The 17769-nt window shown below is 41.8% G+C and overlaps 1 protein-coding gene across 1 annotated transcript; it reads left to right on the top strand.

Annotated features, from left to right (window-relative positions):
• Positions 1 to 808: 808 nt before the first annotated feature.
• On the top strand, positions 809 to 17044 carry exoc3l2b (exocyst complex component 3-like 2b). The gene is made up of 15 exons (XM_077611880.1): positions 809 to 1069; positions 6817 to 7263; positions 8190 to 8428; positions 11309 to 11565; positions 12196 to 12447; positions 12874 to 12992; positions 13264 to 13378; positions 13484 to 13594; positions 13950 to 14050; positions 14165 to 14281; positions 14357 to 14507; positions 14573 to 14695; positions 15492 to 15647; positions 15850 to 15971; positions 16074 to 17044. Exons 2-15 carry the CDS (start codon positions 6842 to 6844, stop codon positions 16375 to 16377), a joined length of 2589 nt encoding a protein of 862 aa, XP_077468006.1. The 5' UTR covers positions 809 to 1069; positions 6817 to 6841; the 3' UTR covers positions 16378 to 17044.
• The last annotated feature ends 725 nt before the right edge of the window (positions 17045 to 17769 follow it).

The following is a 17769-nucleotide window of genomic DNA, read 5'->3' as shown; positions in this document are numbered from 1 at the left end:
CAAGTATAGTTCTTAATTAGTCTTTGTTTTCAGCCGCCTTGGCCTCGCCCAGTAAAAATCAAAGATGATGTCTCATCCAGAATGAATTTTTGCAGTCTGCTAGCATGCTATCTATTGCCTTTCTATTCAATTTGCAGGAGCTAGCGCAGCGCTAGAAGGCTAAGAATGATCATCAATTCTGGTTGTGATGTCACAACCAGAATTGATGGAATACAAATTTTATTGTTCGAGGGATTTGGGTGTATTCACTAAAAAAGTGGTTAAAATATAAATTTATGTAGTTATATTTATATGATATGATCACCATTTGATAGGAATATTTAACCAAACAGAAAAATAGAAGAAAACAATGAAAGGAGAGAAAATTAAACATAAAAATAAGATGAAATAAAAATATTTGGAAACATCCAAGAATTGTTTTTGTTGAAAAAATATATAATGCGAGTTGTGTGTATATTATATAACAGTCATGTCGAGGGCAAAGTAGTGAAAGTATGAAGATGAGATAAATTGTGACATGGTCGGACATGATAATTATTATAACAATTAAAAATGTAATTGTTACCTTTTTAATGCAAGTTGATATTTGTGTTCTTTTCCAAGATTTTACAACTCACCTGTGCTGAAAGTCAATGAGGATTGTGTCAGCGCTTTTGGAAGTGTGTACATGTGTCTGTGTGTGTTTGTGTGTGTGTGTAGCAACTGATGACTGATGGGCCCTATAGTTATAGGAATGCACGCGCACGCGTGCACAGTACTTTTCCTGCGGGATATGTGGGCGTGGTCCATTTAGAGGACGCGCATGTGACCTCCATACACAGGAAGTCGAGTTGTCACTCAACGTCAGCCACTTTATATTATATGACGACATTTCCGAGCGTCCGTGAAGGCAACGCGGCTCTCCCTTGCAAAGTGCCACTTTAGTTTCGTCCGCAGCGGGAACCGAACCCAAATTGGAGCCAAGCTAGCCATACCGCTTTTTTCAGCCTTTTTTGCACAGCAGACTCACTCATTCATCCTCCCGAGTTCTTTTCTTCGTCCCAACAAGTCGCCATCATGGCTCGCAGCGGTGAGTGCCCGAGTTCGAGCCCCTCGTAATTGCAATTAAGAGCATGCTAATTAAAGTGCACGAGTGAGGCGAAACGTGTCGAACACGACGAAATGTGACGAAATGTTTAACGTTAAATTTCACGTCATTCTATCAACAAAAGTTCATTTGGCACTTGTTAACTATGGATAGTTTGGAATGGATGCCGGTGGATTCCTATGTGGTTGGTTTTCTATCTTTATTTTTTTTTTTCTGACCGAAAAATGATTTGAAAAGCACACAATGGCTGCCAGTGATTGTGATTGACGAAGCACAGTTGCTTTAAAATGAGCTTTTTGTTTACATTTTGCAGCAGTTAGCTCAAATTTCGACCCAAAACACTGAAACACAAAGGCCAATAACTTCAATGTTACATTTAATAACTTCTATTAAAGGTGATAACACTTCCAATTGGACATTAGTTGAAGTATATTTGACGTCTATTGCTGTCAATGGCAGTGCCTCAATTGAGGAAATGCTGTTTTGTGTAATGTTGATCAAAAAATATGTACAGCTTAATCAAGAATAATAGATTCATTTAATTCTTTTATTTATTATTTAAAAAATACCATTATTTTCAAAAGGTTCCGTCTTTCAACTTTATTTTTTATGATTCGGTTCAACTGCGTTCATAATGGTTACAAAGTTGCGTAATACTGTTTGTTAATCGTTGACGTGACTAATCTTTCTTTTTTTAAAATTTGTCCCTTTTTATAGGTAAAAAAAATCTTATTGGGGACTGGAAATACAGTTTATGGTTTTCACTTAGTTTGTTAGTCATTTTATTTGTTTTCTGAAAGATAAAACAAAAAATGAATACAGATATAATGAATAATGTAAACAATATGAAAGTTAAGTGCATAAATCACCAAGAAGACTTGCCCTATTAAGGGTAAAAGATGATAAATAATTGCAATATTATAGTTTTTAAATCCATTCATTTAAACTGCAAGGTCAGGCTGTGAACGCTCAAATTTGACCGCCATTGACGGCACCAGACGTCCAATCCCTTTTGACAGAAGGGATTGGACGTCAACCACCATTAATGGCAGCCAACGACGACCTTACAACGGGTTAATTTGTATTATATCCGCTTAGAACTCGCACGGGAATATTTAACAATATTCATCAAAAAATTCCCCTTCACTGTTGATGAATATTTTTAAGAAAAAGACCACTTTTTATCGTCTGTTGGTTTTGGCGATGTGTTCGGGTGTCTTAAGGAAAAAGAGGTGTTCATCGGCGCAGAGTCGGAATAAATGATTGACTGTTATAGACAATAGCGCCCATTTGCACGTGGAATGACTCAGACAAAACATTCCCTGGAATTTTCACACTTGTTAAAGAAAGACACAAAAAAAATGGGACGCCAACGTTTTAAAATTCGTTTTCTGGCACGTCAACCAAAAAGCAGCTGAAAGTCGACATCCGTCTTTTTCATCTCTCATTTCCGGCCATTCGGGCCAGCTTTCATGTCAATGAATTCGTTGGTGAATGAATGAAGGAGCCACAAAGAAGTCCAGTAGGGTTATGAATATTTTTCTTTTATTAAGCAGTGGAGAAAAGAAAAAAAAGCCAGCTGGGATTTTTTGGGCTTTTTGCTGATGTTGGCATGTTTCATTTCCTGGTAAAAAAAATCAAAAGAATCTTCCGTTGAACTCTTGTGACCTCGGTCGTGGCCTTTGACCTCACTTGAAACTGGGCCGTAAACTTTGTGGCTGCCATTGACAATGACAGACGTCTAATCCATTTGAATTGGCACCGGAAACCTGGAAATGTCAATATTAATGATTTCAAATGATCCAAACAATCCAGTGAAAGAAATGTGTATTTTTATTTATTTTACTTTTAAAAAACACACAAAACCCTGTTAATATTTTTTAAATTGAGTTTATTTAACTTTTTAAAACAAAGTAAGTTTAACAAAATTGAGATGTATATTAAAATGTTTTCATTGGTATTTGTGTATTTTTATTTTACTTTACAAACCCTTTTAATATTTTTAAATTGAGTTTATTTAACTTTTTTAAACAAGTTTAAAAAATAGAGACATATTTTAAAAATGTTTTCATTAGTATTTGTGTATTTTTATTTTACTTTTAAAAAAACACATAACCCTATTACTATTTTTAAAATTGAGTTTATTTGTTTAAAAAATAGAAAAAGACATATTTAAACAAGTTTCATTAGTATTTATTATTCATTATAAACTAAATATTAGATGTTTTGTTTTTCATAATGCAATTTTTCCAAAAGTACATTTGAAAATATTTTAAATATACAAAGAAATCAGAAAAAATAGTAAATACACAAACGAAACGCTGTTTTGACATAAATCATCATAAGTGACATTTTGTTTACCCAGCACATTTTTTCCCTGTTACTGGAGCGACCTTTCATACCATACCCAGGGCGACCAATCAATTTCATGTCGATCTCCGTCATCGCCACTGAAAACGAACCATTCGCTAGCTGGGCTCATATTTCAAATCATATCAACGCGAGGACTTTGAGCTCCGATAAACGCCAACACGCCCGACAGTGAACCGCGTGGTTAGAAAAAGTCTACACGCCCCCGTCGATTGTGGGCGTGGCATGCTCCGAGGCGCGCCCGGCAATCCGGTCACGTGACTTTTAGGATTGGTCGCAGATGTTATGCCCCCCCATCCAAAAGGAAGACTGGCTGATCCTTTTGGAATGTCGGCCTTTACTTGTGCCGTACTGATCCTGCGATTATTATGGGATGTGACCTTTGAGTGGGTGTGCACTCACTGATCTGTCATTATTTTTTTAATGATGATCGATAACACTTCTAGACTTTTTTTCAATTCTTTCCCAAAACCTGGCTTACCAGTCTAAAATTTGGTAGACATGTTCTATCCTAAACAGTCATACCTCTACTTACAAATACCTCTAGGTACGAAACTTTCAGGTTACGAAATTGGTTATACGCAAATGAGTGATTCGAGATACAATCCCCCAAAAAGTAAATGCTTTTCCTTATCCAATATTTTACTTTGAATTCCCCTTATCAAGCGATTAAAAACTACAAATGCAACGTGGCGCATGCACGCATACACGCACACACAGGGCACACAAAGTGGACGGCTTTCGGCCCTGCTATAGCGGGTTCTTGCCGCCATCTGGCCAAACATGTGTATTACATCTATAATGGCTGTGGAGGGAGGAATTTTAGCAGCGCAGGGCACATTTTCATATGCATTATTTATTTTAAGACATTTATAAATTATTTCCTTATCATTTTCTCTATTTTTGGGACTGTGTGTGAGGACTGGAATGAATAAGAGAATTTGCATATAAAGTACACCTAGTTACGAAATTTTCAAGTTACGAAAAAACTCTTGGAAACAATTAATTTCGTAAGTAGAGGTACTACTGTACATATAAACAAGTATTATACTAAGTCGCAAAAAGTTTCAACCAGGTATGTCAGAATAAGCCCCCCCTACAACCCCCAAAAAGTAGCATATTGCGTCATATCTGGCAATGCGACTCACTGGCGTCATTTTTCGTGTTTAAAAAAAATCTAAATCGAGACATTCTCAGGCTGTTTGGCATTTGTCTGTATTTTCTTAACTCTTGGCCGTATTCACGTTGGAATTCCTTGTTTTGGCGATGAGATAACGCCATTGTCACTTTCCTGGTCCCGAAGCCCGGCTTTCTCCGAGTTTGGTGATGGATGGCCAAATAACAGACGAGCCAGCGCTGAAGAGGAAGCCCCGATAAAGTGGACTGGAAGTGCCTTTGAATTATTTATGCCTGTTGTGTGTTCCCGTCTGCTTCCTTTGACATGGCCGGCTTATCTGCGGCGCCATTAGTCACAGACAAACACTAGCGCGCCGCGTCCTGAGCGCGGGTCAAGGCAGGACTTTCCACGCCCTCCGATTGGCTATCGTCGTCTCTTCACGCTTTCCTGTTGACGTCGTCGTCGGTGGCGTCGCCTCGGTGTACGGCGAGGGTGTCGGACTCGCTCTGGCTCACGCCGACTCGAGTTAATTTGCTTCGTTTTAAGTTATTTTAGCGATCGGCGTCCACGAACAGTTGAAGTCAATTGGACATCTGTCACGGTCAATGCGTTCATTTTGCGCCACTTCTTTTTTTTTTTAGGGTACTTCCAGGTCACTTCTGCTAATTTTAGGATCATTTTCCTACTGGTCAGTCCCGTGCCTATTTTTGACCACGCCCATCTGACTCAATTTAACAATCATCAGGTTTTAATCAGGGTCCAATCAGTGCGGTGCCGACAACCCCCGTCAACTCGATTTCACGTGGGCCGGACCATTTTAGATATATTTAGTTTTTTTAATTTATAAATGGATTAAAATAACTGGATTAAAAGCCCTGAATATTCAGTTTTTTTTTTATAGATCTAAAACAATGTTTATTTTAGCTTTTTTAAATATATTTTTAGATTTTTGAACTAAAAACACTGAAAAATTGATTAAAAAATGACAATTATTGATTTAAAAGGGGGAAAATCAGGAAATTTTATATACATCTATACTCTATTTTAATTTGATCCTAAAACAGAAAACATAAGCTAACATAAGCGACCTGCCACGGCCGCTCGTTAACGTTGAACAGCTTCATTTCGTAATGAAACTTATTTTCCAAATCCGCTGACCTCAGCTGGCTCTAATTGACTTAAGGCAACAATAAGCTTTAATTAAAAAAAAAAAAAAAAAAAAGCTGAGCACTGTGCCCAAAAAAGGTCAAATAAATTTCCCGAAACGACGGCGCTTGGCTAAAGTGCCCAAACGCGGCACCCCCGGGCACCGCTAGCTAGCATCTCAGTGGCGCCCCCTTCCTCGGTGGACGTCCTTCACGCTATCGCTGTCCTTTCCGCTTCATTGTTTGTGTGGCGGCGCTTCCGCGATGCCCTGCGACCCTCTTGAAGAAAACAGCGCGCTGCCCGGCCGCGCGTTTCCTGGCCTGCCGCCGAGGCCGCTGGGTATTTATGGAAGTTGCGGCGCACAATCGCTTCCCGCCTCGCATTCACACGTCAGTGTGTGTGTGTATATGTGTGTGTATGCATGTGTGTGTGTCTATTTCTGGCAGCAGCCGTGGTGCGGCTGGAAACTGACTACACCGCAACAACATCCGCACACACACACTCCTTTACAAGTATTTTATGTAACACACATATCGTGTAATATACAGTATACAAGGGTGTCAGACTCGGGTTGTTTCGCGGGCCGCTTTAACGTCAACTTGATTTCACGTGGGCCGGACCATTTTAGATATAATATTTAGAATTGTTTTAAATAAACGGATTAAAAGAACTGGATTAAAAGCCTGGAATCTTCAGTTTTTTTATAGATCTAAAACAATGTTTATTTTAGCTTTTTTTAAATATATTTTTAGATTTTACAAAATGATTTTTGAACTAAAAACAGAAAAAAAATAGATTAAAAAAATTACAATTATTGATTTAAAAGGGGTAAAATCAGGAAATTCAATATACATCTATACTCTTCATTTTAATTTGATCCTCGGCACTCATGATTTAATTTCCCGGGCCACACAAAATGATGTGGCGGGCCAGATTTGGCCCCCGGGCCACCACTTTGACACATGTGCAGTAGTACCTCTACTTATGCATTTTGTACATTTGTAAGTTGGATTTTTCCCGAGTAGAAAGGCATTTTCACATCCTCAAAATACTTCCGTGACCGATTGACGTTAATGACCAACGTTTGTCGTTTCAGGATCCCCCCCGCGCACCGCTCCATCATGCCCATCCTCAAGAACCTTCCGGTGCGCCTGAAGGGCGGCGCCACTTTGGACAACGCCCTATTCATTCGCAGGATGAGCCTCCAAATTAACCCGCGCCACCACAACCCCTTCGATGACGACGAGGAGGAGGAGGACGGCGGGCGAGGCGACCGCTCCTGGTCGCCGGCCGGTTCCTTCCTGGACGGCGAGGGCGCCGGCGAGCACAGGGGCGAAGAGGGCAAGAAGAGCCGAGGGGGGCGAGGCAGCTCGGGGAAGGGCTCCTTCATCAAGTCGCCCCTCAAGAGTTTGGGCAAGCTGGGGAAGAACTTGAGGTTGTCGGGCCGGGGGAAGGACGGCGACTCGCCCTCGCCGCAGGGGACGCCGTCCCCGGCGGACAAGAAAAAAAGAGGGCGCAGGAGCTCGGAAGGAAGTCTGCTCAGGTATTGGAAATAGAAACAAAATGGATTACATGGAGTTTATCTCGAGTAGACGTCCAATCCATTTGGGGCGGGAGCTCGTCGTTCATTGGCTGTTACCTTTCCGCTTCACGTGGATTGGCCGTCTGGTGCCTTCAATAGCAGATGAGGAGTTAAGCGGGCTAGAAGCATTGACTTGAAATGTGCTTATTTTATATTAAATGTACGTATCGGTACAGTAATAAGCCTGATAAAATTGTCAACTTTGATTTGTTGAGTATGATTAGATTACTTTTTTGGGGGGAGTTTGTCCTTTTGCTCAGTGGTAATATTAACTAGCTAAAGCGCTAGCCTTCACTCCTGAGAAATGCTAACAGGTTTGGAACAGCTACAACATGAATGTCTTTGCTCCGAGTTTTATAAAATAGTTAGCTTTGATATAATGCCTCATCCTTTTATGTGTATATAATCAGCAAAGACCATGATTTTTTTTCTTGACAATAAGTAAGGACGGCATAAATTCGTGCTTTTGATCAGCAGAAGCAGCTAGCTAAAGAGCTGAGAAATGCTAACAGTGACAGGGCAAATTTTAAAATAGTTAGCCTTGGGCAAATGTATGTCTTTGCTTCGCTTCTTATAAAAAAAGTTAGCCTTGACTGAATGTCTGATTCTAATTCATGTCACTATGTGTATAATCAGAAGACCATTATCCTTTTCTTGACCTTTGTTAAGTAAGACCGGTATTATCTTCTAGGTTTATCTTCTTGGTCAGCAGAAGCAGCTAGCTAACGTGTTGGCTACCATTTGTATGGATGTTAATAAACGTCAAAGCCCGATCATGTTACCTATTAATCTGCAAACTGAGCCAATTAAGGCTTTTATAGTTCATTAGCTGTGATTGTTGGATGTTATAATATATGTAATATATCAATTTTTTTGTTTGCTTGCAGGTTCGCGGGCAAATACCGCGACACGCTGAGCTTCCGCAAAGAGTCCATGGCCAACGGCGACTCCAACCTTTGCGACAGCGAGTGCGACTCTTCCAGCCGCCGCCTGTCCTTCATGAAGATGGTGGGACTGGGCAAGAACAAGCGAGAGCCCGGGGCCGACGCCACCTCGCAGGCTCCCGAGGAGCAGCCGGCGAGCAAGGAGACGGAGGCCCAGGTCAAGCCCAGGGAGCCGCTTTCCGGTAAAATTATTACACACGATTGTGTCTTTACGCAATGTTTCAGATGGTGTGCTTGTTTTTTGTTATAGATATTCTAGTCTTGCTTGAATATTCTAGATCACAGGTGTCAAATTTCATACCTGGTTTCTCACTAAAATAGACATAGTTTTAGTTTCTCGTTAAAATGAAATTTCCTTCGTAGAGATTCGGATACGTACTCTTTAAATGAAGTCATTTTATTGATAAAATAGCATTTTCCCTTTTTAAAGCAAAACCTAAAATCTGACAGTTTCTTTTGTTACACTTTTCTTCTTAACACATGTAACAGTATTGTTTGAATGAATGATTTTTTTTCCTTAATGTAAACAGTCAAAGAAATTTACACATTCTATTCAATTTACTTTTCTTAAATTAGAAAATTAGAATGAGAAAACTGCTCATCTTAATCCATTTTACACTTTAAAAAAATGTAAACAAAAGGAGAATATATATATTTTGTAATAACATAAACAATAGAAAAATGCTGTTAACAAAAGTATTAAAAAATCGCTTTTAGTTTTGCTTTTTGTTCTGTATGAGGGAAAAAAAAGAGAATATTATAAAACTAGGATTTTGACCATTTTTAGCTTAAACATTTCTCAGATTGGTTAACTTTTAATACAATTGCGGATTCATACGCTCGCTCGTTAATTTGTGGCCCTCGTTGAACCTGGCCCGTGACAAATAGGACCTTCTGGAAGTGTTTCTTCTGGAACTTCTCCAATAGTTTCCCTTCTAGATCGCCTTCCATTCTTTGTTTCTCGTAGCCGGCCGTCCAGTGTTTGTTCCTACAAGTACGTTGGCGACTTTGCCCGTTCAAGTGTGGGCTTGCCGCCATCAGATTCGCTGACGTGCGCGATTGTGTGATTTCCAAACAAGATCTTTGTTTGCACCTTCAACAGGGTTGTGTCCCGTTGAAACACGGTCGTTTGGTCGCTAGCGCCGTCACGCCCGCTTCTAACCTCCACGCTAAACTCCTCGTTCGGAAGGCCTTCGGGTTTGGACGTGAACCGACAAGGTTCTGTTGTGCGTCACGCGCGACGACGGAGGCGATGGAGAAAAGATCGAGATGCGCTTCAATGCCGGCTTTTGAGAAAACAAGAAATTCGAGCCTAAACGGTTCATTCAACTCATTGCCATCAAATCCCGTTTGTTTTATCTTTTATCGTGTTTACATTTTATGGAAGAGAGTTACCGTTGGGTCAAAAGTGTGAATGTGTGGAAAGTGCGCGGATATGTAGGAATAGCTTACAATGTGAATTGGTCAAAGATATGGTAATTGTATTTGAATGTGGTAGAGGCATTTAATGCCATGTTTTTAGGTGAATGCGCACCAATGGAGTTTTTGTAGGTAGAAGAGTCAAAAGTAGCCAATGGGAATTGATTTTGTTGGTCGTGGTAGGACTTTTGTGTTTCGTGCTGGCCCGTAAATTCAATTGGAGGCATTTTTTGGGGTTCAAAATAGGCACAGTTTGTTCAAAAGTGGGACCATGTTAAGTGTCCATTTTTGTAGTACAGTAAACCCTCGATTATCGCGAATTCACTACTTTGCGATTTTCCTTTCCACTATTATTTATTAAAAAATGTGTTTTAAAGTTCATAAAACTGAAAATCCACACTGAAACTTTTTTGCTACTAGGACTCGGCACTGGAAAAAAAAGTTATTATAGGAGTGACCCTACTATGCGATTTTTCGATTATCGTGGCCATGCCCGGTCTACATTAACCACGATATTCGAGGGATTACTGTAATATGTTGAAATGTAAACAGGCAAAGGTGTTCTGTTTGAATGTCTTTTAAATAATAAATTTTGTGGTCAAACATAATGACCACTTTTTTTGGAGGTCTGAGAGTCAATGAGATGTTTTTGGGTAAAAAAAATAGCGCTAATTGAGATGTTTGGTTGGTTTGAGAGGTCAATAGAAGGGAATGTGTATTGATTTTATTGGACGAGATACTTGGAATGCTTCAGTTGTATTCATACTGGGAAGTTGTTGGGTTAAAAACACTGACGCCATGATAGCTAATGTTTTTTTTTGTCGTTCTGAATGGGAGCCAATTGTGCAGAATTGTGTTTCAATGTTTTGTCTCCAAAGTTGCGGAATAGCAAATGGTGGAAAAAGCCAGTCATCGTCATGTTCCCTTGAAGGAATTCAGTCGTGGGGACAGTCAATGATTAGCACGTCCTTTGCTAACTCCACGTAGGTCATAAAACGTTAATCGCTCCTAACGCGCCTCCCAGGACAAAAAGAAGGACGTGTCCAAAGTCCCATTTGTCCTACCATGACGCCACAAAATCTCAAGTAGAGGACATGTATGGTTTTCTTGAACACACCTTTTAAAACTCGACGAAAGGGAGGGATTATTTAAAAATGACTGCCCTATTAGAGCGCCACTAGTGGCCGCTTGAGGAAACGCTGACTCAGCTGTCAGTAAATTTCAATTGACTGGACGGCGACGCTGGTATGAGGAAGCGGGTGGACGTGGGCGGGGCGTGGCCCACCCAGATAGAAGACATTTCCTGCATTGGAACAATAAGAGTCCTGTTCCTGCGTCGCCGTCCTATACGTCTAAATTTGTCAAAATGACATTCTTGATTGTTTTCCAACTGGATCTCGTGAATATTCCACTTTAGCTTCCTTATCACAAACAATTCCACGTCGTATGTAGCACAACAACAACATCAACAGAAAAAAAGAGGTCATTGAGGTCAACAGGTAGAAATATTCTACACTGAAGGAACAATAATACAAATGTGAAAAAGTCAAGTCACGATTGCAGGATATTTCACTGGCCTTAAGGGGGCAGTGTCTGGGTTTGGGCATTAAATCGGCTTGACGCTTGTGTTTTATCTCCCCCAGTGCTGGAGATTCTTCAGCTGGTCAAGAAGCGTGACCTCCTGCTGGCCGACGCCCACATCCAGGAGCTGGAGCAGGAGTGCAACGAGGGCGCCGAGGCCGGCGCGGCCGCGGAGGAGACGCCCGTCAAGGACGGCGGGCGGCGGAAGGCCAAAGACGTGGAGCTGCTGTACGAGGAGCTGCAGAAGGAGCTGTGGGCGGTGGTGCGCGAGTCTTTGCGCTCGCCCACCGCCGGGCCCAACTTGGGCCTCGTGGTTCAGGTGAGGTCGCCCTGGATAGAGGGGAGGGGCTCGCTTGTGGCAGTTTTTCGTCGGTTAGCCTTGTCACATCGTGTGCTTTGGTGCCACCTTGTGGCGGGTATACGCTATTGCAAAACTCTTGTATAAAATAAATAAATATACAGTAATCCCTCAAATATCATGGTTAATGTTGACCATACATGGCCGCAATAATAAAAAAATGTGAAATAGGGTCACCCCATTTAATATATATGAATAATAATAATAATAATAATTATTATTATTTTTACTTCAGGGCTGAGTCCTAGTAGCTAGAGTGACTTCTGCTAATGAGTTTCAGCATGGATTTTCACATTTTTATGGACTTTAAAAAAGTGTATATATACAAAAAATATAAATGTATATATTTTGATAATTAATAGCAGAAAAAATCGCAAAGCAGTGAATTCGCGATAATCGACCAGGATTTTTGACCAAGTTTTGATACCAAAACTTTTTGCCCGTTCACCCCTGCAGCGCATTCATTGGCGGTCATTGACGTCCAATCTCTTTCAAGCGGGAGGGCCGACAGCGATTGAACAATTTGACCCAATGTAACAACTAGGGCAGAAAGAAATAGCGAGTACAAGAAAATGTGTCTGTCCGCGACAGGTCCTGCAGCAGGAGGAGTTGGTGGACGCCGGCTGCTCGTGGACGGGCGGCCCGAGACCGCGGCAGCTCAAGCGGCGCTGGAGGGAGGCGGTGGAGGACGCGGCCGACGGATCGCTGCCTCAGAAGGCCGAGTTCACCGCCGGCGAGCTGGCCGGCTATCTGGACCGCGTCCAGACCCGCGTGCTTGAAGACCTGGACGCCGTTAAGAGGAACGTGCTCAACATCTACCCCGACGAGTACAAGGCCCTGCAGGTAAGATAGTCACATCGTCGTAACCACATCCGCCTCACAGCTCTGAAATCCAGGGTTCAATCCCCCTTGACCTTCCTGTGTGGACTTTGCACGTTTTTTTTTCTGAGTACTCCGGTTTCCTCCTTTAGCTCAAAAACTTGCATGCTAGGCTAATTGCACGCTCAATTATCCCTCGGTATGAAGGTGATTGGTTCTTTGTATCATGGTCAAATCTTATTTACAATGAATGTAATCATATACACATTTATGAAATGAAACATTCAATTGTGTTTGTTTACTTTGGCAATAATCCTCAAAATGATCCGTTTTTGTGGCCTTCCAGTGTCGCTATGAAAAAAAAACAATTAGTGAGATGACATTTTTGATGCTTTGAAAAATTGTAACTCCTGTTATATTATTACAAGCTTAACCCTATTTCCCCCTCAGGTGTACATGCAGAGTTACCACCAGGCGGTTGCTAAGCGACTCCAGGTCATTACAGAGCAACAGTTGCAGATTACCGACATTTACTCACTGCTGGACTGGTTACACAACATATACAACAGGTACAAATAAACCCCCAACCCTGGGTGTAATTATATCGCAAAAATAAGAATCCACGCCAAGTGTGTCATAGGGCACCATGCAGCACAAAGTCACGGTGCATAAAATTGACAAATGGTTCATAATAATTCATAAAATGATGTGGACGAACACACAAAGCGGCAAAAAAGTCCAATTCAGTGCGAACACTCCCACTTTGGGAGTCTGGCTGATGCATTCATGATAATTGGAAAAAGCAACGTTCAACTAAATAGATGTGTTTTTTTGTCTTAGGAGAGTTTTGGCCAAGGTGTGTGCATCGGATCCTTTGAGAGGGTCTCATCTGGGACCCCTGCTGCCGTCGGACGTCATCGATAGGCTGGAACAAGATTGCCTCAACTCCGTCAGGGTGAGACACAAATGGCAACGTAATAACAGTCAATGGTGAAACATTTCTAAGACAAAAACAAAAGCGGCAAAATACATTAAAACCTCGTCTCCGTCCGTCCTGTAGGCCAAAGTCACCACTGAGTTTACTCAAGTCTTGGACGAGGAGGAGAAAAGATGGATGGAGATGCTGCAGGTGGAAGAGTACAACATCCCTCTTGCTAAAACTATTATACAGGTAAGCCCCTCCCCCTTTGTTGTTGTCGTGGTAACGCAGACACCCACACGTAGACTTTTTTTTCTCTCATAAAATGACATGGATTTACAACTTTTTTTCCTGATATCACACTTTAATCCCATAATATTTCAACGTTTGATTTTTCTCACGATTTTACGACTTTTTTGTAACATTAACTTTGTATTATTATGCCGTTTGACTTTTTTTCTCGTAGTCTTTTTTTTTGCCTTTTTTTATCCTTTATCGGAACAGGAAGAATTCGCAATTTCATAGTTTATATTAGTTTATATAAGTTTATTTTTATCTCCCTAAAAATCACTTTTTTCATTTTTTTTCCTTTTTTTTTTTTCAACAGAGGCTGCAAGTGGATCTGGAACGTTCCGCCTCCATCAATAAAAGTTTGGGCTCCAGAGTGGCTCAGTGCAGCCTCAACGGCCTGGCAGACTTCCTCTTCAGGTAGGGGAAAACGGGCTCAGTTGTCACAAGCCTCGCTCATTCCCAAATACCTTCCCATCCACACGTCCTAGAACAATGTTCATCTATTTACACGTCGCCGTCCTTTTCCGACAGTTTCCAGCGTAAAGTGGACTTGTTCCACGAGGGGATGCAGAGCGGATTTTTCGGCGAGCACGAGGACGGCTACGTGTCCAAAACCGTCGCGCTGGTCAACTGCTGCCCGCCGTTCAGGTTTTACCTTCCGCCATTTCTCACGCCGCCAACGCGCCTCATGAATTGACCCGTCCCGTCAAAACGTGCGGACAGAACTTTCCTTCAACGTTGCCTGCCGAGCCACACGACGACGACGACGACGGCGGCAAGCGACGATTCGCTGCAGCGTGCCAACAAAGCGCTCGACCACATCGTCCACCAGGGGGTGCGGGTGCTCACCGACCGACTCTTCCTCCACATCAGGGTAGGTCAAACACGTGGAAAGAAAAATCATCCCGTTAGGCATCGCTGACGTTTTGTGCGTGACAGCCGTCTTTTGAGCGCTTGGTGAAGAGGAAGTGGCTGACCAACACGGAAGCCTTTGAGCAGATCGAAGCTGCCGTCAAGGAGCACTTTAAGAAATATCGGAGGATGGAGAACCCGCCCTACCAGGTATACGCGCACACACGCTCGTTTTTGCCTTGACTTTTTTCACGGAATGAGCTGATTTGTTCAAATTGAAAGTAAAAAAGTGGTGCCTCTACTTATGAAATTAATTGCGCACAGAATTGTCACTTTTTTTCGTAAATAGAGCAGTGTTTTATTAGTAAAACGACCATCTAAACCCTTTGAAAATTATCAATATATCCCAATTTTGTATGAAAGATGTGAGAAATACAAAAATGATGAGAAAATGATTGATTAATGTACTAAAATGATTTAAAAAAGCATTCAAAAATGTTTTTTTATTCGCGCAGGTGCATAAGGAGGATGCTAACGTTAGCACACGAAGACGTGCACATGCATTTTTTTTTGTTAGCTTGTTACAACAACATGGAGGTTTTTTTTTTAGACAGCCAATGGAATGCTAGCGGAGTGTAGGGGGAAATTCAAGAAAGACGCATTTCTACCGCGACCATTTCAAAATAAAATAACGGATACAGGAAATACAGTAAAAAATGTATTGACGCTTTGGGGGGTTTCATAACTTGGATCTTGTTTTGTGTATTGGAAAAATAATTTGCATATCCAAGTTTCATTTGTCCATTCATTTTCTAAAGCGCTTATCCTCATAAGGGTCATGGAGGTGCTTGAGCCTATCCCAGCTAACTACATTAACCTGAAAGTTTCGTATGTAGAAGCATTTGTAAGTAGGGGCATTTTGATAGGTTCACCAATAGGCTATAGGTGAACCGATCACATTTGTAAGTAGAGGCACCACTGTATATGTCATTTCCGTATATGTCAGATGCTGGTAGCGGAGATTCACCGTCGTGTTACGATGGAGTACCTTCGCTCGGTGATGCGAGGCCGAATCATCTGCACGTCGCTGAAGATGAGGAAGAGGATGGCAGGACGCCTCAGGGACGAAGGACGGCTGATCAAAGTGCTTTTCAAGGACCTGGTACGTTTTGTACATGACATTCAATCCAGTTTTAGATGGGACAAATATAGTAATTTAAATAGTAGAACTCTATATGATGACTACTTTGACACTCCATTTATTTCTCGGAAAAGTTGTTGACGCAACTAATTGCTTTTGGATTTAGGAGTTCATTAATCATGTGAAAGTTTAATTCTTCATAAATATTTTGCACAAATGTCAGGAATCGCCGTCGAGCTGGTTGGACGGAGCGCTGGCTCACATCTCGGAGCTCATCCAGCTGGAGGACATCCCCTCCATCCAGATGGAGGTGGGGGTTCTGGTTCGAGAGTTTCCAGATGTTCGGTCAGTCCCAAACAGACAAGCCATTCAACTTCCTGTTTATCTGGTCTCGCTTCCTGAATTTTGGGAAACTTCATTCCTTTTTTGCTTTTGCCGTATTTGCAGGAAGAAGCACGTGTCGGCCATTTTGAACATCCGCGGCATGACGCGCCAACGCGAGCGGCAGGAGATCCTCAACGTCGTCAAGGACATCGAGAACGGCGCGGGCGACGCCGGCACCGGCGGTCCGGCCCGCGTGAGCCGGGAGCGGGGGCTCTTCTCCGAGATCCCCGTGACCTCCGAGGTCCACTGCCTTAACGTGGGCCTGAGCCGCATGGCCCTCGCCGCCTCATCCTGCTACGCCGCGTTGCGCCCCCGCGGACGAAAGGCCCGTTCGTCCATCCAGGACAACCCGGACGATGTCCTCTGAGACGGCGGTGGCGTTCCGCGGGCTTCTGTCAAAGACTGCAAATGTTCCCTCAAATATTTCAACTCGTGTCGCTTCGACCATCTTGATTTTTTTAACTAAGCTAGCTAAACAATTGCTAAGTTTTTCCCCAAAAGAAAAAAAATCCTACTATTTTATTGTTTTTTTAACACCACGGGAACATTGGACACTTCCTTTTTTTGCTTCTATTGTTGCACATTTTAAAGGGGCATACAAATATGAATCATGGTACTAGATGACATTGTGCTGATTGTATTTAAAACTAGCACAAGTGTGGGACATACAGATGAAAACAATGTTTGGCTGATTAATTATCGCTGAGATGTAGGTTTGGAAAAAAGAGCTATTTACTGACGTTTTTAAATGAACTTTTAATGTACATGATGCAGGATTCTTGGAGGATTTAAATAATCAGTAGCAGTAAATGAGACTTGTACTCACATGTAAGTTATTAGGAGTAAAGAACACTGATTATTGTTAATGAGATTATTTGCTGTTGATGAACATTCCAGTAAAATGAGTCCATATTTGGCACTTTTCCAGGATAAAACGCAGATAGAAGTTTACTGATTGAATTGTCGTCTTCTCGCGACTTTGTATATGTGGATGTAAATTGATTAATGACAATAAAAGCAGATTCTGTCTGTAAGATTGTCTTATAATAAAAAGAAAAGAATCTTACAATTGGATTTAAAAATCGTTTATTTTAATGAAAATACAAAATAACAAGCAGTCTTCCAAACTTTAGTTGAATGCTAACCGACAAATTTACATAGAAAAGAAAAATTGAATGAATCATTCGTTCACGACTTATCGATATGTTTATATTTATCTACATAAAAATGACGATTGCACAGTTTCCTTCTTTTTTTCATCATAAATGATGCGGTAGCTCTGTATGGCATCATTCAATTGATTTGCAACATTTGTGCAACGCTCAATATTTGGGTCTTGCTGCTCAAAGAGTGCGATGGCTTTATCTATGAGCGAAAACCCCTCGGCCAAGAGTTCCGTATTGAATTTCTTCATGGGGACCGGCGTATCTTCTTCCTCCTCCTCCTCCTCCTCCTCCACCTTGACATGTTGCAGAGCCTCCAACTCCATGAGGTCTCGGTTACTCAATTCCTCCCCATGGGACTCAAGCAATTCCTCAAAGTCCTCCTGCTGCAGGTCAAGCTCGAGATTGTCGCTTAGGCCGACAAGAGTGCTGAGAATTTCTTTATCGATGCCATCCTGATCAAAGCCACGGAAGCCGTTGACGAACTGAGGGCATAGAGGCCTCCACACGGCGTTGAGGTTGACCTCGGTAACCTCACGCCACGATGCATCAATGTTTTTGACGCAGTTCAAGATGTTATAGGACTTCCAGTAGCT

The sequence above is a fragment of the Stigmatopora argus genome, chromosome 10 (genome assembly GCF_051989625.1).
Source record: "Stigmatopora argus isolate UIUO_Sarg chromosome 10, RoL_Sarg_1.0, whole genome shotgun sequence".
Classification (NCBI taxonomy): Eukaryota; Metazoa; Chordata; class Actinopteri; order Syngnathiformes; family Syngnathidae; genus Stigmatopora; species Stigmatopora argus.
Note: the sequence above shows the minus strand (reverse complement) of the source record. Positions and strands in the feature narration are given on the sequence as shown.